The 22,845-nt window shown below is 41.1% G+C and overlaps 1 protein-coding gene across 2 annotated transcripts; it reads left to right on the top strand.

The window, feature by feature from the left end:
- Positions 1-548: 548 nt before the first annotated feature.
- thbs2a (thrombospondin 2a) lies at positions 549-17,567 on the top strand. 2 transcript variants are annotated; one of them, XM_041049534.1, is made up of 23 exons: positions 549-749; positions 1,107-1,178; positions 1,423-1,976; positions 2,474-2,558; positions 4,813-5,012; positions 6,397-6,537; positions 6,621-6,714; positions 7,117-7,287; positions 8,177-8,353; positions 8,680-8,853; positions 9,037-9,164; positions 9,271-9,423; positions 10,533-10,751; positions 10,848-10,955; positions 11,051-11,210; positions 11,334-11,452; positions 11,545-11,779; positions 13,163-13,390; positions 13,512-13,783; positions 13,865-13,962; positions 14,369-14,508; positions 15,441-15,471; positions 15,822-17,567. In XM_041049534.1, the coding sequence occupies exons 2-23, from the start codon at positions 1,112-1,114 to the stop codon at positions 15,823-15,825; spliced, it is 3,558 nt and encodes a 1,185-aa protein (XP_040905468.1). In that variant the 5' UTR covers positions 549-749; positions 1,107-1,111; the 3' UTR covers positions 15,826-17,567. The 2 variants fall into 2 exon arrangements, with proteins under 2 accessions (XP_040905468.1, XP_040905469.1); XM_041049535.1 differs by lacking the exon at positions 15,441-15,471.
- The last annotated feature ends 5,278 nt before the right edge of the window (positions 17,568-22,845 follow it).

Below are 22,845 nucleotides of genomic sequence, written 5' to 3'. Positions count from 1 at the left end.
AAATAAATAAGCTTTGCGTCAAAGCTTTGCTTTATGCCCCACAACTCTCAGGATTAATTATAGTTCTGCTGTTCTTAATTATGTATGCTATGTAATTGCAGCAGCCGCCCCCCATCTCTCTTCCCCAGTGAAAGTGAGTCACCTCCAGACACAGTGGAAAGGTGGGTTTGACAAGCAGGGGAAGGTGGTGGGCATCACGGAGAGAGAGAGAGAGAGAGAGAGAGACAGGAGGAGGGGAGGAGGGGTCGCGAATCCCCCCAAACCAGCCTCTGTGTGTGTGTGTGTGTGTGTGTGTGTGTGTGTGTGTGTGTGTGTGTGTGTGTGTGTGCGCGCGCGCGCGCGCGAGTGTGTGTGTGCGTGCGGGTGCGTGTACGAGCACGGATAAGAAAATTACGCCATCGGAAGATAATTATGTAACTCTGTCTCTTAACAACCGGTCACAAACGGTTCATACCCAAAAGACTTTGATTGACAGGCTCTCTGCGAGCCTCTATATAAGAGGAGGGAGGTGGGTGCCTCAGTCACTGTTGTGCCTCCAGTCCTCCAGACTGTGGATGTAGTGAACCAAAGTGGACTTTACGTTTTTTTGTTTTTTTTACGCAAGAGGTTTACAGGAGATATCAACTTCTCATTCATTTAATCATCGGCTCAGATCAAATCAAAGAAGCTGCTTTTTCTGTTTTGTTTTGTTTTTTCCCCTGTTGTCGGATACTTGAATTAAAAAATAAAAATAAAACTGCATTCGTCAGGTAAGTTACATAGACGGAACAGTAGCTTTTTATCGTTGAATATTTCTATGTGGAGATATGGTGTAGAGTAAGGTACGAGACTTAACGTTAAATCTGAATAACTTCGCGATTTTATTCTTTAACACTCAACACACAAAACAGAGTCTATATGTGTAAACGGTTTATTGTAGGCGATTCATGACTTACTTCTATTGTAACATGATCATCTCGCTTGATTTTTATTTTCGAATTATGCACTGTTCAACTGTGAAGCTCAAGTGCAGACATTTGAGACGGACCCAGGATGTCGGAAAAATACGAGTGACCTAAAAACTCATTAAAAAAAGACATTTCTGTTGTTTTTTTGTTTTTTTGAAGGAGATATGATACTCAGGAGAAGTCTCTTCTTGCTGCTCTTATCATTTAATTTCCTCCACGCATTAACTCAAGGTAAGGGGAAAACTTTTTAATGGGTATAATGCTGACTAATAATGATGATAATTAATAGTAATAATATTCATATTTATTCATATAATAGTTTTTATTATTGTAACTAACTCAAAGCTCTTAAAGTCTTAACTAACTTGAGGTGTCATCATCCAGTTCAAGACTAAACCTCCTCTTTTGCTATTTGCCATTTTCCAGTGATTCTAAAATAAATGTCCATTTGCATTTCCTCTTGTCTGATTTACAGATGGTGAGCAGGAGGATGAGACATCATTTGACTTGTTTGAAATCAGCCACATCACACGCAAAACTCTGGGGGCCAAACAGTTCAGGGGCCAAAACTCAGAAATCCCTGCATACCGCTTCATCCGCTTCGACCACCTTCCTCCAGTTAGCCCCCCCATACTAAAACAAATACTACGTCAGATCCAAAACAATGAGGGCTTTGTGTTTGTGGCCAGCATACGCCAGGACCGTGCCTCACGGGGCACCCTGATTGGCTTGGAGGACCCCGATGGCCAGCGCCAGTTTGAGATTGTGTCCAATGGACGGGCCAACACTCTGGACCTGGTATACTGGGTGGATGGGTCGCAGAACGTGGTTTCATTCGAGGACGTGGACCTGTCTGACTCACAGTGGAAGAATATCACGCTTCATGTTCATGGGGAAAATGCAAACCTGTTTGTGGGCTGCAACCTGATAGACAGCTTCATCCTGGATGAGCCTTTCTACGAGCACCTGCAGGCTGAGGGAAGCCGCATGTATGTTGCGAAGGGATCCATCCGGGAGAACCACTTCAGGGTAAGGCCAAGACTGTGACTTTTTGGTAGCTAGACAAGGATTTCACCCAGGATCTGAAAGCTTTTTACTTTCCTCGCTACTTCAGTTCCTCTGTGAGCTGGCCATACAATATTTTGTCACCTCTCACAAGTTACAAAACTGTGCTCTACACTAAGCTTATAATAGAAGCTTGTTTTAAACAACAGTTTCCAGAAGCAGAGACTAACATACTCCCTCTTTAAAGTGTGCCAGAGTGGCTCACTGTTGCCCTAGTCTCTGTGTATGGACAGGACTCCAAATTTAGACTCTAAATTGCCCCTTGTGTGTAAAAACGAGTGCAAATGTGTGTAACAAGGTCAAGAGTGAACTTCTGTGTTCGAGTGTGGATCTGATTCCCAGTGCATACTTGAAAAGGAGTAAGTGGGAAAAGAAAATGGATATGTTGAATATCACTAGCCAAAATCTATAACAGAGACTGTAACTGTGGTGGTTGAGACGTGTATTTTCTTTCCAAACAGGGCCTTCTACAGAATGTACGTTTCATCTTTGACACCTCAGTGGAGGACGTCCTCCTGAGCAGAGACTGCGAGGTCACTAAGCAAGGTGAGAGTGGTTATCTTTAAGGAGTTTAAACCAGCATTCACCCTAAAATTCCTGCTCTGTTGGATCATTGGGAACCATTTTTGCTTTGTGTGATTTTCATAATCCAAAAGATAAGTCAAAATAATTATATTTGCAAACCATTTCAAGACCCGATACCTTGCAGATGTGATTGGGAAACTCGTTCACATGCAATTCTCCAAAGCATGGTATCTGTGTTTTGTTAAGTATCGACCACAGCGACTTTCCAGACCAAACAGTTTAGCATTCTCAGTTGACTTCCCTTTGTATGAATTTAGCTCTTATTTTTCTTTTTTTTTAAGTGGGTCAGAAAGCTTGCAGATTTGATATGTGGCAAGATCTCCCACCATGACTTCATATTTACGGAAACAGCAGAGTCGATGCAGTGGCTTGAGGTTGTGCAGTGTGCGTGGTGAACAAAAGGAGATACAGATGCTTACATTTATTTCTTTCTCCTGGCAGTGGACTCAGGATCATGCCTTGGGAAAGAAAATAGAAAAGAGAAAGTGAATGCTAAGCTGCAGAGCTGGGAGCTTCCACTTCCAGCTGCACACACAAAACACACACACACACACAGTGAAGTCATGAATTGGCTGATTGGGTTGCTTTTCTCAGCTGAATCTTTGCTCTCATGAGGAGCGGTACCTTGTGAACCTCAGCAGGGCTCATGCAAGGAGCGGTTGCAGTAAAAAAAAAAATACCTTATAGGGTCAGCATATCTGCTAACAGTGTCTTTGGTTTGCTGTGACAAAGCAAATGCACATGCAGTGTGAGGGTTTGTGTATAATAGAGACATGCAGTGTTGAATTCCAGCTGAATGAGTTTATTTGTTTAACAAATGTCACCAAGACCTGGAAGTTCCCTGCATGCTGGCTGGTACCAGTTGAGGTTCTGCACTGGTGGCAATTTTAATGCCAAAAGTCACTCATAAACCCACACAACCCACACTTGTAAAACCTGTCATGTGGGACATTAATGAGCAGTATTAAACCTACCCAGGCTTTTTTTTTTTTAATTCTTTCCTCTATCTGTCAGGAGAAAAGAGAGAATGTCTATCAGGGAGAAAAGAATGTGTAAACGCTTTCACAGATGAGCTAGCGTGCGTTCACATGCACACACAGCGTGAAGCCCTCCTGAGATTTGAATGAATCCAGCAGACTGAAAAGGAAAGAAAACATAGCACTGGCTACAGTGGGACATCATTGGGCAATTTGGATGACTTTTTTGATTTAGTGTCCCTGGTCTGCTATTAATCTTCACCAATTTACATAGCAAGGTCCAAACCAGTTGTAGATACGTCCTGAGATTTGGCTGAATGACAGGCATTCCACGGAGCCTCGATATGTGTCTTGTGTTTTTGTTTTTGGTTTCACGCATTCAGAAACTTCATCGTATGACTGAGGTTCATTAGTTTGAGATACGAATTGTGGGAATTATTTGAGGGCTAAATTGAGGTAGTGTCACAACTGGCAGACGCATTGCATTGGGCTGGACTTCCTGCTCCAAAATTTGCAGACTGTGCAGAGAAGACTCAGCATTTAACCTCATTACACTCTTCAAACACCCCACATCGAGCACGGAAGGGCAAAAGTTTCTAGTGTAAAGCCCTCAGTGTTAGTAATGAATGACAAATTCTGTGACTCAAGGGATTTTCACACACTTTAGATGCTAGATGTGTGTTGACATCTAGGGAGAGTATCTGTGGTGCCTGTGCTACTGATCAGCTGTAAGGGCAAGACCATGAGCTTCACAGGCTCCTTGTAAATCCATCTGTGTGGTCACTCATGTCTGTTAAGTTCATATTGGAAGTGTCCACTTATCTAAAAGGTCATGGAGATTTATGACAACGTGGTGTGGTTTTCCCATCACACAAGGAACACCCAGATTTTTAGCTTTTCGAGCTTCACAGTGCCATCCCCTCCCGTCCTCCCACAGTCAGCCCTGCTGTCGTCTGTGGTGGAAAGTTCTACCGTCGCCTTTTCAAGCATATACATTTTTCAACTCAAACACCGCTAACTGAACATCTGTTTTTGGGAACACAATAAACATTGTAATCACAGCATTGTTGTGATCTCTTGGCCGAGTACAGGAAAACAGGAAATTGATTCGTTCCCCGATCAGGGTCCTTGTGTTTCAATCATCATGTCTCTCAAATATGTTTTCCATCACCGGCCTGTGTTGCTCATTCATTTGCTTGCTAGCTCATTCACCCCGATTTCTCTTCTTTTTTTTCCAGATGATGCCAATATTGTGAGCGAGAGCACAGAAATTGTGGATGTGAGTCCCTCCATCACTACAAATATTATAGGTCAGAAGACAGATGAGACGGGTGCAGATATGTGCGAACGCTCCTGCGAGGAACTTAGCACCATGTTCCAGGAGCTCAAAGGCCTTCGCGTGGTCGTCAGTAACCTTATTGATGGCTTGCAAAAAGTGGTAAGTAGCAGATGTGACAAATGTGTTAACTTGACTGACTCACTCTTTTGTGGCGTAAATCAACATAATCCTGACTTGTGTTTGTTTTAGACGAGCTACTGCCTGTTTGACCGTACGTTACAGGCCAGATTCACTGATTAATGTGAAATCGCCACAGTCTGTCTCTGTGTGAGGGAAGAAAATTAACATTTTAGAGAAAATTTACTTTTTAGGAAAATAAATGATTGAATCCTCAGCGTGGCAGCCAGGAGGTAAGAGGTCTGAATTAGGTTACTAGGTAACCTACATTGGTTTGAAAGCAAACAGTAAGTAGCCGCAGGACTGTTTATAGAGTCGCTTGTGATGGCTGAACCCGTTTGACTCCTGCTATCTGTGGCAGCGTGAGTCAGACAGATTTTATGACATGTTACATGTGGATATAGGAAGTGTTCCCCTGGCAGCGATAGGGTCCAGTCTAATGTCTGGTTGTGTTTAAACAGCCCATGTGTTTCCTCTGGGAGCCTCCCAGCAATAAGAGAGTCTGGGCATGAACCTTGGGAAAAAAAAAAAACAAACGGCTGGGATGAGAAGGGTCCCTGAGGCTCTTCCAGACCGAGTGGTGTCTTAGATTCTAGTGCTGCACACTGCTGCCTCCCTTTTCCAACAGGAGGACACACACACACACACACACCACATTTACACACAAACCTTTGGCAGTAGTTTATCAACTGACAGTTCCCAAGTGTTAAGGAGTCCAGCCAAAAATCCCCCGGTCTCCAATTGGGTTGGAGGTTACAATGTGCATAACTGAGCAGCACTTTTCAATGGGCTTTTTTCCTAGAAACATTAAAGAGCTTTAGTGTTGAGAAGCACATTTCAAAATTAACATTTTTACAAATCTTCTCGTTAATACAGTGGAGTAGCTTTTTTGTGTAGGTGTAGTTTATTTAAGTGTCCTCTGAGGCTCGTTTCCCTCATGAGATGTCTCAATGATGTGACAGTGTCTACTTCAAAGCATCACTGAGCTGAAGAGGGATGTATGTTTGTAGGGTGGGTTCATTGAAAGTGTGACAGAATATTACATTTGGCCCTTAATTATTCTGATATGTATAGTGCTGGTTGGTTGGGAGTGATGTTAGTGTTTCATTGGTCTGGAACATGACTGAATTTGACTTGACTTGAACATAAGTAATCTATCATAAGTAAGATAAGAATAACATTTAAAGAGTTTCCAGCTGGTGAAAAGTAACCTCAACCTGTGCTCTCTTGAAAGAATCAGCTTGTCAGCAGGTGTATACCTTTGCATGCTTAATGGAATGCAGTGTACCTATACTGTGAGCGTGTCCTAATCATTTCTGACTGATCTCCTGTCCGACTGCAAATCTGTCTGTTGTTGTATGTTCAGACAGAGGAGAACACAGTCATGAAGGAGGCCCTTGGGAGGATGAGGAACTCTAAAGAGAAAAACATGTGCTGGCAGGATGGCCGCCTGTTTGACGATAAGGAAGACTGGGTTGTAGACAGCTGCACCAAATGTACTTGCCAGGTAGTGCCAAGTCTTAAGGAAATATGTACAGATTCACTGTGGATATCAGGGATCCTGATATATCTAATATTCTTTGATGGCAGGAGTCCAAGATCGTGTGCCACCAAATTACATGCCCCCCGGTGGCCTGTGCTAGCCCCTCGTTTATCGACGGCGAGTGCTGCCCCGTTTGTATGCGTAAGTAGACGGAACTGTCCTGTTAGCCAATGCACCTAGCATATAAACACAATTATAAACACACATGCAGTTTTATGCATGCATGCTATTTTAAATTAATGGTGCAATATGCCATAAAAGCAATATTCCACGCATATTAAATTTTAATACCACAGGATTGTTACAGCCAGTTTGTCTTTGTGAGTGAACCACATATTTATTGGTCAAAATATAAGACTCTCAGAATGGCCACTGTGGCTTTTTCAGATGAAGTCATGTGATAAACAGGCTGACATAGAGGATAAAAACAGTGCAGACATGGTCTTTTTCCAGTGCTTTTATTGTTCTTTTTTAACAGTGAGTAGATATGAGAGTCTTTCTTATGCAAAAAAAATGTTCCTTCTGTGCTTTTACTTCTTCCAGCTAAAGACAGTGAGGATGGCTGGTCCCCCTGGTCAGAGTGGACAGAGTGCACAGTCACCTGTGGGACAGGAACTCAGCAGAGGGGTCGGTCATGCGATGCAACCAGTAACCCCTGCACCGGACCTTCTATCCAGACCCGCAAGTGCAGCCTGGGAAAATGCGACAGCCGTGGTGAGGATATTTTTCCTCCCGTCCCTCAGTTTTCATTTAAATAGCTGACATCCAGTAGTAACCGCCTTAGTGATGGTGATATCATCTTGATCAAAGTATGTGTCTTCCACTGCCACAACTACACATTCATCTAAAACAAACAACAGCATGACATATGGGAGGGAGGAACATGATGGAACTGTGGAAAAAACTCAGCACTGAGTTAAATATGAGATGAGATCCTCCAAAGTGCAAAAGACCAAGTTCACGCCTCCATAAATCTGTTGAAAATGGATCCATCTGAGTGAGGCTGAATCCAAGTGAAGAGCTGGATCGCACGGTTGGGTTGTTGGGTGTGCCCAGTCAAAGTTGATTCCAAATAAATCACTGGCTGAGAGGGTTTTCCACAGTGCAATGACTCACCAGTGTGCAAAAAATAAAAAAAATAATAATAATAATGAATTTGATCATTAGATGTACCATAGATGAGATGGAATGTCAGGAGATTTCTTTAGATTTGTGCTGGATGCCAAAACTGACAAACCGGGTGTTTGATGAGTTGTGGGATTAGCATTTGTTATTGCTTACAGCTAACATTACATTGCATCTGTGTCAGTGACTGAAGTCTGTGTCAGTGACTTCAGTCAGGATGCAGTTTAACCACTGGAGAATAGTTTACCCACAGTGACATAAATACTGGCGCGAGCATCTTAGAACATCTTTGAAAGTGAGCCATCATTGCCAACATCACACAATGTTTACTTGTAGAAAATGTGGTGGTCATTTTTTTTTTCTTACTTTTGCAAATTATACATGTCTGTAACTGTTTGACTGAATAGAAGTCTGGAGGATAATACATGACATGTGTTGTGGTGATCTCTGTCTGATATGTTTGATGTTTGATACCCAGTTCGCCAGGACGGAGGGTGGAGTTTGTGGTCGCCGTGGTCGTCCTGCTCAGTGACCTGTGGAGAAGGCCAGATCACCAGGATACGACACTGCAACGCTCCCGTGCCACAGCTGGGGGGCAACGACTGTGAAGGAAGTGGGAGAGAGACTCAGCGTTGCACTGCCAAGCCATGTCCCAGTAAGTATTTGAGCCCTTGAGGGGAACATTCATCAGCAGCATCTCCATTACAGCAGCTAGCATCCATGTTGAACAAGCAGACTTCCTCGTGCCTCATGGCTCCCTTGAGGCAACATTCCCCATGTGTTTTGGCCTCCTGTCTGTCTTTCAAGAAATGTTGACTCAAATCAGCTCAGTATGTTTTCTCTTGTAGTATTAAGTTCCAGGCTTCTGACTCTGGCTGCTTTTCAGATTTTGGACTTTGAATGCTGACATAATTTTGTTTAGAAATACAGAGTTTGAAACATCTGTGTATAAATGAATGAAATGCTTCTGTATCTTTTTAGTCGATGGTGGTTGGGGTCCTTGGTCTCCATGGGCGACCTGTTCAGCAACATGCGGAGGGGGGATCAAAAGTCGCACACGTGAGTGCAACAGCCCTCAACCTCAGCATGGCGGGAAGAAGTGTATCGGGGAGGCCAAAGACAGTGACATCTGTAACAAAAAGGACTGTCCTATTGGTGAGCACCACTCACTTTACTTGTCCCAGCTGGTGGAGCTTTATCTTGAAGCACCAAGTTGAGATAAAGACTATTAAAAATTAAAGTTGAATCATGTGGAGATGCACTATACAGACTGGTCCAGCAATGTTCAAATCAGTTTCTCTTGTTTGTATCCATTCTTGTCATCTTAATTCATTGCAGATGGCTGTCTGTCTAACCCATGCTTTGGGGGAGTGGACTGCAACAGCTCTCCAGATGGCTCCTGGGAGTGTGGCCCATGTCCTGCTGGTTTCCGCGGAAATGGTACCCACTGTGAAGACATTAATGAGGTAAAAGTTCCTGTTTTTCTTATGCGCATAAATAAGACTTATTCAAGAGTTCACTCGTGTAACTGTTTGTTTGCATTTTACTGAGGCTTTTCTGTCCCTCCTCCAGTGTGATATGGTGTCTGATGTTTGCTACAAAGTGAGTGGAACACATCGCTGCGTCAACACAGATCCAGGTTTCCACTGCCTGCCTTGCCCAAAGCGCTACAAGGGCACCCAGCCTTTTGGTATGGGTGTGGAGGCTGCCAAGAAGAACAAACAGGTGAGCTGAAGTTACTCTCGTTCAGTGCCAGTGACAGACTATTGATTGGATGCCATTCAAACATGGGTAACTTTTGAAGAAGTAGAAGAAGAATTGGGCAACTGTTGACATCAAACATATGTTGCACATCTCTGGTACTTTCACTGTAAGATCAGAGGTAGATTGAAACAGCTTCTTATGCTGCATCTTTACTGTAAATGTTGAATTGGTCAGTGCTTCTACTCTAGCAAAATGGTGCAAAGCAAAAGCTTTTCTCTTCATTTTGGCTCTACCCACTCGATCTTTAAAACAACTTAATATTTCCACTTTCCACTCCTGTCCTAAATTTCAGCTATATCACAAGTAATATGAGATGTCATATATGTCACATTAACTACTTGAGTGGAACACACAGTTTCTGCTCCCTCGTGATCACTGAATTCACATAGTCCCTGGAAAACTGAAAAACTTGCCATGCCACTCTGACTGGCATTTGCATAACATCCCTCATGGAGCGTTTTGTCACTCTTTGGCTTCTGGAGCTGCTTGTCTTTAATTTGATGCCCCAATTTCGCTAATTGATTAGGGAAAAGGGGAATTGTCTCATTGCTGGCATTAAGGGGCTCCATTTCACAGTTTTGATCAAAGGCCTGTGCTTGCTGTCACTTTCTGCTCTATGAGCTCATGGAGTGGCATCCAAACTGTAGTTATTCTTCATCCTCTGGTAATGAGTGGCAGCTGTGAATACCCTGTGCTACAATAAAGAAGTAACAGTGGGTCGTACTGGGATATATGATGCATTAAGTGGGATTTTATAAAATCAATGGTGCCCAGAAGTGCCCCAGTAGTTTGGCTTTGTCCAAAATCTCTTCCTTAACCCTTCAATTCATTTTGGAATGGCCCTCCAAAAAGAAACTACAAAGAGTAGTGGTAAAATAAAAACGGTTAACTTGAACATGTCGTCAGAAGCTGACAACAAAATGGAAACCATGTAAAAAAAAAATTGCAGAGAAGGGCATAGAGGGCCGTCTTTCTTTCTTTTTCAGGCAGATCACACCCAGTGTCCTTGATGCTGGATGTGGTTGGTGATAAATTTTATAATACAGTTCCACCTGCCCTTTTTTCTTTAGGTGTGTGAGCCAGAAAACCCGTGCAAGGACAAGACCCACAACTGTCACAAATATGCCGAATGTATCTACATCAGCCACTTCAGTGATCCAATGTACAAGTGTGAATGTAGGACTGGTTACGCTGGAGATGGCTTCATTTGCGGAGAAGACTCTGACTTGGATGGCTGGCCCAATCAGAACCTTGTGTGTGGTGCCAACGCCACCTATCACTGCAAGAAGGTTTTTTTTTTTTTTAATTGAACTTCGTCATCTTATGTGATGTAGCCTATCCTGCAGTGAATCTAAATAATTGTGAATTTAACACTACTATTTCAGGACAACTGCCCTAACCTTCCCAACTCTGGCCAAGAAGACTTTGACAAAGATGGTCAAGGTGATGCTTGCGACAAGGATGACGACAACGATGGCATTTTAGATGAGAGGGTACAAGAGTCTTTAACACATGGACGCCTTTTATTCTATAATCATATTCATTATAATCAAAGAGTTCCCTAACAAATGTGTACTTTCCACCACAGGACAACTGTCCCCTCCTTTACAATCCTCGCCAGTTTGACTTTGACAAGGACGAGGTTGGTGACCGGTGCGACAACTGTCCCTATGAACACAATCCTGCTCAAATAGACACCGACCACAATGGAGAAGGGGACGCCTGTGCAGTGGACATTGATGGAGACGGTAAAATAGATGAGCCTAAACATAAAATACTGCAGCCAGTCCATCAATGGCAGCTAATTATTGTATTTATACTTTAAATTCTCAAGAAAATGAAATGTCATCCACTGCCTGTTTGTTTCTCAGACATTCTGAATGAAAACGACAACTGTCCTTATGTGTACAACACTGACCAGAAGGACACTGACATGGATGGAGTTGGTGACCAGTGCGACAACTGTCCAATGCTGCACAACCCAGACCAGGTACTGTACCACACTGCATATAACGAAACATTCCAGTGCAAGAGTAGGCACAGGAGGTGTTAACACTGTGAACACCTGCATTTATCCAACAGACTGATGTAGACAATGACCTGGTTGGAGATCAGTGTGACAATAACCAGGACATTGATGAAGACGGCCATCAGAACAACCTGGACAACTGTCCCTATGTGGCCAACGCCAACCAGGCTGACCATGACAAGGATGGCAAAGGAGACGCATGTGACTATGATGATGATGATGATGGTATACCTGATGACAAGGACAACTGCAGACTAACACCCAACGCAGACCAGCTGGACTCTGATGGTGAGGGTAACCCTAACCCTGTCAACACAAACTTTAGTTGTTTTAATACTGGCCTGAGTCAGAGGTAGCTGGCTTCAGACTAACCAAGCTATTTTGTACTTTGTAATCAATGTGCATTATATAGATATTCTAAATATGAAATATTAACAGTATGCACACAAAAACTAGAAAATAACATGAAAAAATATTTGTTGCAGATATTATGTGGTGAGTAACAACATACAAGTTTTACATAAAAGATACATCAGGACATTTAAAAAGTGAAACTTTGCCCGGTTGCCATGGAATTGTACATTCAGATTTCTTATTTTCATGAACACTTTAAGGACTTCTTGTCTGTGTTGGCTTGAAATTTGAGGTTGTAAGTTGACCTCAGAGACAGCAGTTGGCACAATAATGTCATCATTAATTGATGAATTACCATTTGATTACCACTAGTTAATTATCACCATAAATTTCTCACGACCAGTTTAAGACACATTCCTGTGTAAATGTAAGTTGTCCTGATGTGAGAGACTTATTGAGTAGTTGTACTTGACAGTCTGGGAATTGATGCTAAATTTGATAGCTAGATTTATAGATAGCTAGATTTTATCGTATAAACACCCATTACCTTCTGTCTGTTGTTACTTTGTGCTCATTGCTCAGTGATGTTCCTGATTTGTTAGTAATTAGCTGCAGCAGGTGTGAAATGTGGTGGCTGTGGAAAGAGTCAGAGACTGAGTTGGCATGGGTGAGGTCATTCTGCATGACTTCAGTGAGCTGCCCAGGAGGGCAAGTTTTTATTTCCTTTAGGCTTTGCTCATGATTAATCCACAGTGCCAAATTAAACAGGGTTACCTGGAGTTTGTACAGCTGTCTGTAACTGGAAAAAGACCATGAAGGCCCCCGGACACAGATGCTTTCACACTGTGCACAGCTCGTCAGATAGCGTTTATTTGATAGAATCGTTTTAGCCCCTTGTGCAATAACAAAGATGATGACAGAAAACAACGAGCTACCTCCACGCAGTGGCCTTCATTAGCCACTGGCATCATTTCCACTGTGAGCTTCTGGCTTGGAGTCTGGCTCTAATAGACTTCAGGCTTCAGATAGTTACAAGTATCAGTGGAAGTTGTCGCAGCATGAAAAGATGGCTGATTTGCCTTAGTAGACTTGGCAAAGGTATTAAAGCCAGTTTCCTGGGAGGAATTGCTATTTTTTCCATTCTTTTTTAATATTAACTTGGTGGCGCTCCTCAACACTCACTGCAGTGGGAGTATTATGACACTCACATTAGCTGCCATAGAGATTTTTCCAACCTATGGAAAAACGTAGTTTATATCATGCATGTCTAATTTAAATCAGGTTAGACTTATATATTTGATGAATTTTTTTTAACAGGTGATGGAAGAGGGGATGCCTGCAAAGATGACTTTGACAACGACAATATACCAGATATTCTTGATGTGTGTCCGGAGAACAGTGCCATCAGTGCCACGGACTTCAGGAAGTTCCAGATGGTCCACTTGGATCCTAAGGGAACCACTCAAATTGATCCCAACTGGGTGGTCAGACACCAGGGCAAAGAGCTGGTCCAGACTGCCAACTCTGACCCAGGCATTGCAGTAGGTGAGAAGCACACATATGTTTACTATCCGACAATCTGTTTGTGTTAATTTGATGCTCTTTAAAAGACTTGAAACTCCTTTTTACTGCACAGAATGCTAACCTTTCTTTCACACCATCACAGGTTTTGATGAGTTCAATGCAGTGGACTTCAGTGGAACAATGTACGTGAACACAGACAGAGATGATGACTATGCAGGCTTTGTGTTTGGCTACCAGTCGAGTGGGCGCTTTTATGTGGTGATGTGGAAGCAGATCACACAGACTTACTGGGAGGACAAGCCCTCTAAAGCCTTTGGCATCTCTGGCGTTTCTCTCAAAGTTGTCAACTCGACCACTGGCACTGGAGAAAACCTCAGGAATGCTTTGTGGCACACGGGCAACACTCCTGGTCAGGTGGGCTGCCCTCTAAATACTCTTTGGTCTGTTTTAAAGACTGTGGCATTAATGTTAACAATTCTTAACTATTTTACGTAGGTGCGTACTCTGTGGCATGACCCCAAAAACATTGGTTGGAAGGATTATACAGCCTACAGGTGGCATCTCATTCACAGACCAAAGACTGGTTTTATAAGGTAAGAAATAAATTTGACCAGACCAGGAGACCCTGTTGTTTTTTTCTGTTTCAGTGATAGGTAACTGGGAGTGCAGGACTCCACAAAGAGCTACAGTATGTATTTTGTGTAATTTTATGTTACCCGTCACATCCATCTACTGCCACATGGCCTTCGAGTGCCTCTCAGAAAAGATTGGAAAGATGTGATATAGCAGAGAGAAATAGAAGACCACAAAAAAAGTCAACAGTGACAACAAAATGCAATTTACAAAAAGGAAATGGTGAAATGTTGGTTTAGCCATAGACATGTTTCTGTTTATACAATGAAGGTGGCAAATGTATATTAGGGAGTTGGAGACTGAAATGATAGTATATTGGTAGAATATGCTGTGAAATAAAGTTCATGTTTGTCCTGTGTTTTGCAGGGTTGTGGTCTATGAAGGTAAACAGATCATGGCCGACTCAGGACCAGTTTATGACAAGACCTTTGCTGGAGGAAGGTTAGGCTTGTTTGTCTTCTCGCAAGAGCTGGTGTTCTTCTCCGACCTCAAGTATGAATGCAGAGGTTAGTACAAATACTTTAATTACTTTAAAGTTATAACCAAAAATGTTTCTGTTGTGTATGTATCTGTGTGTCTGCATGTATGAGATTAAATTTCAAAAAGAGATATCTTAGCGATGGCTGTAGAGGTGCCATCTACTCCTGTGTACTAAACTTCATATGTCTATGTTAATGCATTACAGGACACCTTGTACCAAAAAGTGTCCCATACACTTTGAAATAGTTCATCAATCTAGCCAAGGCCCTTTTGGGATTTGTTTTTTTCCCTTTTTGACTGCAACCATAGCAGAAAATAGCAGCCAACGCCATGTTTACAATGTGTAGAAACAAGTGCATTTGTTTGATTGCAGTTTTTCAAGCTGAGATAAATTAGTATAGAATATTGCAAACAAACACAAGACAAACGCACTAAATGCTTTTGTTACAACTGTAGATGCTGAAAACTATTGGTAGTTAACAGCAGTTAGGGCTTCACGCTGTAATTCCTGCATTTGTTCATGTGAGGGAGCTGTTCATGGCTCAATGAATTCCTTTGAGTTTGAGCTGGTTAATAATTGTGGTTAAACTATGAGTCAGCACATGATGATATGGTGTTGGGAAGCTAGGTTAGCATTTAGCTATATTTGTAAATATAGCTAATAATAAATGTTAAGGTATTAAGAATTACGTAACTCTAAGTATAAATATTAGGAATTTTATCTTTTATGTGTCTTGATGATTAAAGGCTTGCAGCAGTAAGTATGTGTGTGTGTGTGTGTGTGTGTGTGTGTGTGTGTGTGTGTGTGTGTGTGTGTGTGTGTGTGTGTGTACTGGCACATAAATGAGCCGCATGTGTGAATACGCACAAAAATCAGTAATTGGTGGAGCAAATCGTCTCCACATTTGAATAATGTGAGTAAAGTCTTTAAACCTTCAACATCTTTTTCAAACCTCAGATAAGCCGGAGTTGCCAACAGTGTTCACAAGGTAATGATGAGAGGGGTTACGTGTTGTGTGTTGGCTGGAGCAAGAAAAAAAAGAATCATGCTTGTTGTTTTTCTTTCTGCTTGTCAGCTTGCCCATGTACAATGCCCCAGATGCATTGTGAAAGGCCAACAGTTTGTTGGTCCAAGGACTTCAGATCTTCTGTTGAGTGCTAAACAGTGGAAAATGAGCCTGCAGCCTTTTCACAATCACAGTCACATTGCCGTAGACACGCTTTTTGCACATGTTGCTGCTGCTCCTCTGGCACTTTGACTGTGTGAAGCTCACTGAGTGTCTTAGTTTTGATTATAAATGTGGTAGTAATGGAAGCTATTTTCTCAATCTTTCCGCAGATAACTGAATCAAGTCGGATAGAAAAAAAAACATCAAAGGGCAAACGACAAGAATCTTGCAAAGTAAACATTACGTCATCACTAAATCCATTTCGACGTAAATGAGACTTTCCATACTTTTTCATGTTTTTCCTTGATCCATCCACTGGAGAGGAAACCATGGCAGATTTCAGTTTTCCTGGTAACTTATATACATTTCCCAAGCTGGGAAAGATAAACTGATGGGAGTGGACAAGTTTTAAAAAATGGATCTGCAGAATATCTAATTATATTTAGTGTACCTATGTCTACATTTTTAAAGGATTCATTGTACAACCACTTACATGCTGTATGTGCTTTCCAACAGTTTCTTGCTTTCTAGTACATATAAATGACTTGGTTCTTCCATTTTTAATGTGTTTCGTTCTGTTTGGGATTAGGAGGCTCAGTCATGGCTTCTGTTTTGCAGAACAAATGATCATAGTGTCTGACAAACATAAACTGTAACCAAAGCATAATCATTTAGCTGTCTCTAGTCCATTACTATTTCTCTTCATTCTTTTCATCCTGAAGGTGTTTTTTTTTGTTTGTTTTTAATGGAGAACATGAGTGAACGATTTAAATAAGCGCCAAAGATGTTTATACTAAGTCTGTATAATAATTCCTTTTGTAAATTATTTATGCCCTGCTTGTTTTGTTTGTTTGCATTTTATGCTTGTACATAATTATTTATTTGTTTACACTGACAAAACACATAATTGAATATCACAAATATCAAGATAACACATTATAGTATTGCCAGTTTTTTTTTTTTTTTTTGGTGTTGTCATGCACTTCCTTCACGTTAGTTTTTCAAATCTTTTAGACAAACTGTAACGTAAGGCTTTGGAAAGGATAAACATCAGCTGCTTTTTAAATAAACACATACATAGACACATCATGTGTTTATGTATGTGATAGTAGCTGCCAGAGAATGTTAATTCTGGTGGGATGTGTATGTTAAAAAAGCCACTGTGTTTATTTCCATAGCTGACAAGACAGGGCCTCATTGTCCTCAAAGTGATATATCACTTTTGTGCACGTGGAACATTTTTCAGTTCTCGTACTCTGTGTCTATAGGAGTTTATAAACGGTCCATCACTAAAATTGGCTGCAGCTTGAGCTACTGGCACTGTAGCAAGCACCCTTTTCCTATTTAATATTAAAAAATCAATTTTTTTCTATCTGTAATACAAATACAAAAACAGAAGGTAGAGTTAGGTAATAACATTAGTTTGAAAGGTATGACTTAAATAGAATTGCAGTTTAGGTGCCTGATATCCATTAAATCTAATGTTGTGTACCAAGCACATGTCACATCAGCAGCTGAGAGTCAGTCATTGTGTGTGATCGATTCATGAAGATCAAATGCAGTAAAAACATTTTATACAAATAACTTTTTCATTCATATACCATTCATAAGTATCACTTTTGGATGTCGTGAAACTTTCCAGTGTTGGCTGAAAAGGAATCCAGATGAAGGTCTCTAAGAACAAAGTGTGACTGTGTGACTGTGTGGTGTGGAGCGAGGACGTGTTAGTGTACAACCTTGGTGTCGTTAGTCTGTGTAGCATTCGTGTTCTTCCGTGTTTGGTTTCCATCTTGTTCATTTTGTTGAGAGTTTGCAATGCACAAAATGTAAATGTTTTTGTATACTTGTGTTGTTAGATATACATTTTCTACAGACATTAGTGTAAGATTGTTCTGTTTCATAAATAAATCACTTGTACACCATTCTGTTGATTGTGTACATGAGGATTGACAGTTATCCCATTATAATGGCCCTCATATAATGCATTTTAACCAACATTACTGAGACAGTAATGTTGGTTAAAATGCAGATAACTAAGAGCAACTGTCTGTTGCTCTTAGCCCCAAACTCATTAATTCCAACTGAAGATATAAATCATTAATTACGTACCACAAAAATGTAGATTTATGTTTTTTAAAGGCTTATTAATACTTGTAACAACAGCTGGGCACTGTTTTTAGCAAATGCTACTAGAAAAGGAAGAAATCTAATCTGCAGTTTTTGGGGACTATTGTCAGCGGCGGATTAATACACAATGAAAATGCTTGTTCACTGGCGTGCACAAACATCTGGTGACAATTGTTGTAAATTGTGTCATATACTGATTTTAATTCAACTATTTATGTCATGCACAATCAAATTTGCCCACATCCTGTTCTTTGAAAAGTTTATCAGATATACCAAGTTTGTCTGATCCATGTCTGGCATGGACTCCAGACATTAACGTTAGCATGCAACAATAGATGAAAGAACATGAACAGTCAATTTCCTGTAAAAGCCTCCCTCTTCTCAACATAAAAGAAAGTGAGTCTCCCACCACCTCAAGTTCAGTGCCGCAAAATATCCTTCATAGTAAAATAAAATTTGAAAGAGGTCGTTGTTATGATGTCCAAGTCAGTTTGCAGAATCTTATGGTTTTGGGAGATGAAACGGTTTTGTCTGTGGTTTTGCACCAGACCATCTGTCTCACAGTGCACAAACCAAGGAGTGAAGGGGTTAAGTAAACGATGATGAGGCCAGGAATAAAATGTAGAGATATTTGGGTTGAGGTTCTTGGAATAGTCCACGTGGCACACACCAAAGATTGGCTATATGGGTCTGGCACTGGTGGCTCGTTTCGAGCCCAGAGCACGTTCCAGGGTGGTTCATACAGCTTTGCCAGAGGATGTCAATGTGTGACACAGTAAACCAGCAGTTTCTGCTGAGGCGAGTATTTAGCAACCAGCATGCATTTTAAAAGGATAAATAACCGCAAAGCAAACTGGCTGCAATTAACTAAAAGAACATCAAGAACAGTTCACTTTCTCCAGTGGTTTTTAAGAAGAGGTGTCACAAGGTGAGCTGTTTGGAGTGAGCCCGAGGATGAGATCATCAATGCTGAATGAGATGAAGATCGGATGGTTTGGTGTCGACGTGTATTTATTTGGGGATATGAATACAGAGTTTGGCACCAGATTGTTAGTTTTAACAGCACACAGCGACACACAGAGAGCTGAGGTTGGATAGGGAAGCTTCTTATTCAAATACAAGTTTAAAAAGAGATCTGCTCTGTGTGTGATGTTCCCTTTTGGTCACAGTGGTGTGAAATACCAGCCTGTCCAATGCTGGACAACTGTAACTATGAACAATATTCTATTTGCTGACTTTCTCCACTCTAACCCCACTTCCACCTCTTTTCGCTTTTTTCTCCTTGCCCATTTTTCATATCGCCTCCTAAAGTAACTGTATAAAAATGTACTTTTCTAATGAAGCTGGACAGACACAACTGAGCAGGGGGGGAAAGATAAACTCAGAAGCTGAGGTAATTTAAGAAAACTGCACACAGACATATCTAAATCAATATGACAGCTTACTGACAAAAGTCACTGCTGACAGAAAAGATCCATCTGTAAGTTTAGTTCATCTGGTCCAAAATTTTTTATTTTTCTAAGAACATGACGAAATCAGCCAACAGCTGAGATTATTTCCAGTATTTCCACTGCATATCAACTTTCTCTTTTAAAGACGTTTGTGGGTGAATCGACCTTCTCTTATTTAAAAAAAAATATTGATTTCTTTTTCTTGAAATATATTCTCTCTCAAAGGAACAGTTTAACAGCACGTTAGCTTAACCTAGCACAAAGACTGGAAACAGCTGGCTCTGTATCAAAATCCACCTTTCATATCAGAGAATCAAACCTTAGCCCGAGCTTAAACCCCAGCCACCCAGTCCGGTGCATCAACGGAAACATATTTTTGATCAAAGAGCAATTGTAGTTTTGACTCCATGCATTTTTCTTCTTTCTTTTTTTTCTGCTTCTCGGAATCCAAGAGAAATCAGTGTTTAGTGTTCCCACTAGCTCTTTTAATGAGGGAACCTATGTTGTTACTGAACAAAGTGACTGAGGGGCTGCCAAGGGCAAGTGTGTTAGGAAAGAAGTGAGTCTGTCATGTGAAATAAAGTAAGTCATTTATTTCAGGGCATGAGTTCCTCCCGTCATCGGGAAAATATCCATGGTCCTTCTCTCTGCCAGCCTTGGGGGCGCACACTCATTGCACCCAGAAAACAGGGGTGCCAGATGTGTTGGGCTGCAGGCTGAAGTCCTGCAGCACAGGGGCTCCAAGCTGTCTACAAGAACCCAGCTCTTTGATATTACTCCTGGGTTTGAGATGCTTCACTTCAGATGTTTTAAATGACTGACATCGGAGACTAGTGCAACATTCAAGAAGCTAGAAGTAAAAAAGAAGTAGAGGAAATTTTCAAGTGGAAAGAAGGAAAAGAGGAAGGAGTTTTCCCATGCAGCAGTAATTATATGTTTGGACATTTGCTCAAATCCAGGCTGAAAGATGTACTGATCTTTAGGGATGCATATTCAAGGAAACCAAATGGAACAGGATTTTTTTTTCACAGATAGTCTGATCCTCAAAAATGTTCAGGGTGTCAAAGCAAGGCTTGTTTCCACTTAAGTCTTGATGGCACCGGTGTGAAACTGAGAACAGATGCATTGGGTCTCATTAAATCAGGTTGTGAAGTCTTGGCCTGGCAGTAACCTTGCACAAAACAAAGCCAGACAGTGCAGATAGCTGCGGGCCCTCTAAAGCCTGATTTATCTGACTTAGAAAAATAAACTCAGATCAAATACAGCCATATCTTTTGGAAAGAAGAGACAATCAAGATATCCCTTACTTCCTTTTGCTTTGAGATAAATCACCTTTCATTTGTTTTAATAGTATTATCCAAGAATGCAAACATATATCAAACAATTTTATGAAATTGTTTGATATTTGGAAAGCTGCATTGGCTGTGCATCGTGATACTTGAGCCACATCAACACATCAAGACGTCCTGTGTCACCAAAGAAGCTTTAATCTTGGGCTGGATGACTTTCAACTATTTTAACTTTTTTCTTTTTAAATGTCCTGATAGATGCTCAAATCCCCAGTTGTTTGGGAAAATCTGAATGGTGAGTCAGTGTGAAACAGAGCCAGTGAAGTGTCCTTGAGCAAGACGCAGCCTCCACCTGCTGAAGTAATGAACAGTCCAGGTCACATGAAGGTTAAAATTAAACTGAACCATTCTGAGATGAGAAACAATTTCACATTACCAGCATGTAGCAAATACAAACAGCTAAACACTACGTCTGAATGAATACTGAAATGCAAGACTTTGTGACAGAGTCATAATTTCCAGCTGGAAATCAGTAGCCTACATTGCCACGCTCAGTGATGGGTGCTGGCTGCAGTGTGCGCTGTCCACAGGAGGCATGTGGAAGAGTGTCAAAGCTTTTGGCACACATAAACACTTTTACACAGTCCAGACATCCCGTTACCCTCCGCCTACACCTGAAATAACAGTGAAGCCAAAACTGCATGTTGCCCAATTGTCACAAGACCTTGCCTGTTTGCTGCTTGAAGCTGAAAACCAAAAAAAAAGTGAGGAAAATCAGTCACCAGTGATCAGTGAATTTAACCAGTAACAGTTTATTTAGCTGCTAAGCATTTAGAATCAATAAAGCAATTCTAAATAAACAGGTTATAACTAACTATAATGTAGCTTATGACATGAACAAATCATATGTACAAATCATTCACTGGTGTGTGTGAATGTGGTGGTGCTAAAACAAAATGTTAGCATTTAACCTGCTTTCTTCAGGCATTTCAATGGTTTTGGTGAGAAAACCCAAACTAAAAAAAAGTTTTGGTAACAGTGACTCCAGATCATGGCTCATAAAGGTCTCTGTACAATATGTTAGTGTAAATGCAGCAGAGGCATTGTGGGGCCAGCCTGATGAATCAACATGACGAAGGCAGTGCAGCGTCTGCTCTTTATGAGAGGGACTATAATGCTACAAGCTCCCCTCCCTTTTTCACCAGTGGAAACAAGTGATCATACCATATCCTTTTACATCTCTGATGGGTTTTTCAGCCATGTTGCGCTCTGCTGTAATGGAACATCCACTCATGAAAATACACATGGCAAGCTGTTTGAAGATATCAGCCGTTCTCACCTTTCTCTCTCTCTTTTTTTTGTCACTTCCCCATTACAGAATTGCTTATAAATCTGCCAGAGTTTTCCAATCTTTGTGACAAAGCAGTTTATTTTAATAACATTTTAAAACATGTAAATGGAAATATGTTTGTTATATATTTTTCCATTTTTTTCACATAACAACCAAATCTTGTGGTGGTGTGTTAAGAAACATATTGTTGTACTTTCATTTCAGTTTACAAAATAGAAAGACAAAAGTTTATATTATTGTTGATATTGTTCTTTTTTTATTCATGACATATGATTGAATTTCAATGATACCTTCAGAGAATATCAGAAGAAATCAGAGAATAACTCTATGACATTTATGCCTGAGAGGTCAGATCAGCTGCTCCTGCACAAGCTCTGATTTTGTTGTGACTTTAAACTTCGCTCATAAAAGAAATGCACAAAAACTTCTGGAAACTTCATCAATTTACTCTTTAAGCGATAAGAACATAGACAGCAGTGAAAGTGACGTTAACATTTTCCATGTGTCTTCAACAGACTGCCAACACTTCAGCTTTCTGGGTGTTGACTGATTGACGGTGACTTCTGGCCAAAACTGAGAAAATGACTGTAGGGTTGGGGTCATGCTTTCAACCTAAATAATTGATCTTACAGAACATGTGGTGAATTCTTTGACTGCTGCTGTATCTGCATGTGCCGCCTCCAAAAAGGTCAGGTTTTTTTTTATATGTTCACAGTCTACCGACTTCTGTGAGAGGGTTGTTGGCTGCACACATGTCCAGAAGCACAGCTGTTGGCACTGTCTAAAACAACGCAATGTCAGGAAGTGTGTGTGTGTGTCTTTGTGATGAAAATCTTTCTAGGCAGTCCTTTCTCTAACAAACAGTTGGAATAGTCTTCGCAAGCTGTTTGGAAAAAAAAATGTGATGGCCTCCTTTATGCTTGTAGGAGCAGTAAAAATGGACCTGATGGACAATGGACAACTTAGGTCATTTGTA

Source organism: Toxotes jaculatrix, chromosome 11 (assembly GCF_017976425.1).
Source record: "Toxotes jaculatrix isolate fToxJac2 chromosome 11, fToxJac2.pri, whole genome shotgun sequence".
Lineage (NCBI taxonomy): Eukaryota > Metazoa > Chordata > Actinopteri > Toxotidae > Toxotes > Toxotes jaculatrix.
The sequence above is the reverse complement of the archived record's forward strand: the minus strand, read 5'-3'. Positions and strand labels throughout refer to the sequence as shown.

Bases quoted from the DNA above. Each gene is read 5' to 3' on its own strand.
- thbs2a (XM_041049534.1), top strand. From the start codon at position 1,112: ATGATACTCAGGAGAAGTCTCTTCTTGCTGCTCTTATCATTTAATTTC. The intron at 8,354-8,679 runs GTAAGTATTTGA...GTATCTTTTTAG, and splicing joins CACTGCCAAGCCATGTCCCA to TCGATGGTGGTTGGGGTCCT. The intron at 10,752-10,847 runs GTTTTTTTTTTT...CTACTATTTCAG, and splicing joins CCACCTATCACTGCAAGAAG to GACAACTGCCCTAACCTTCC.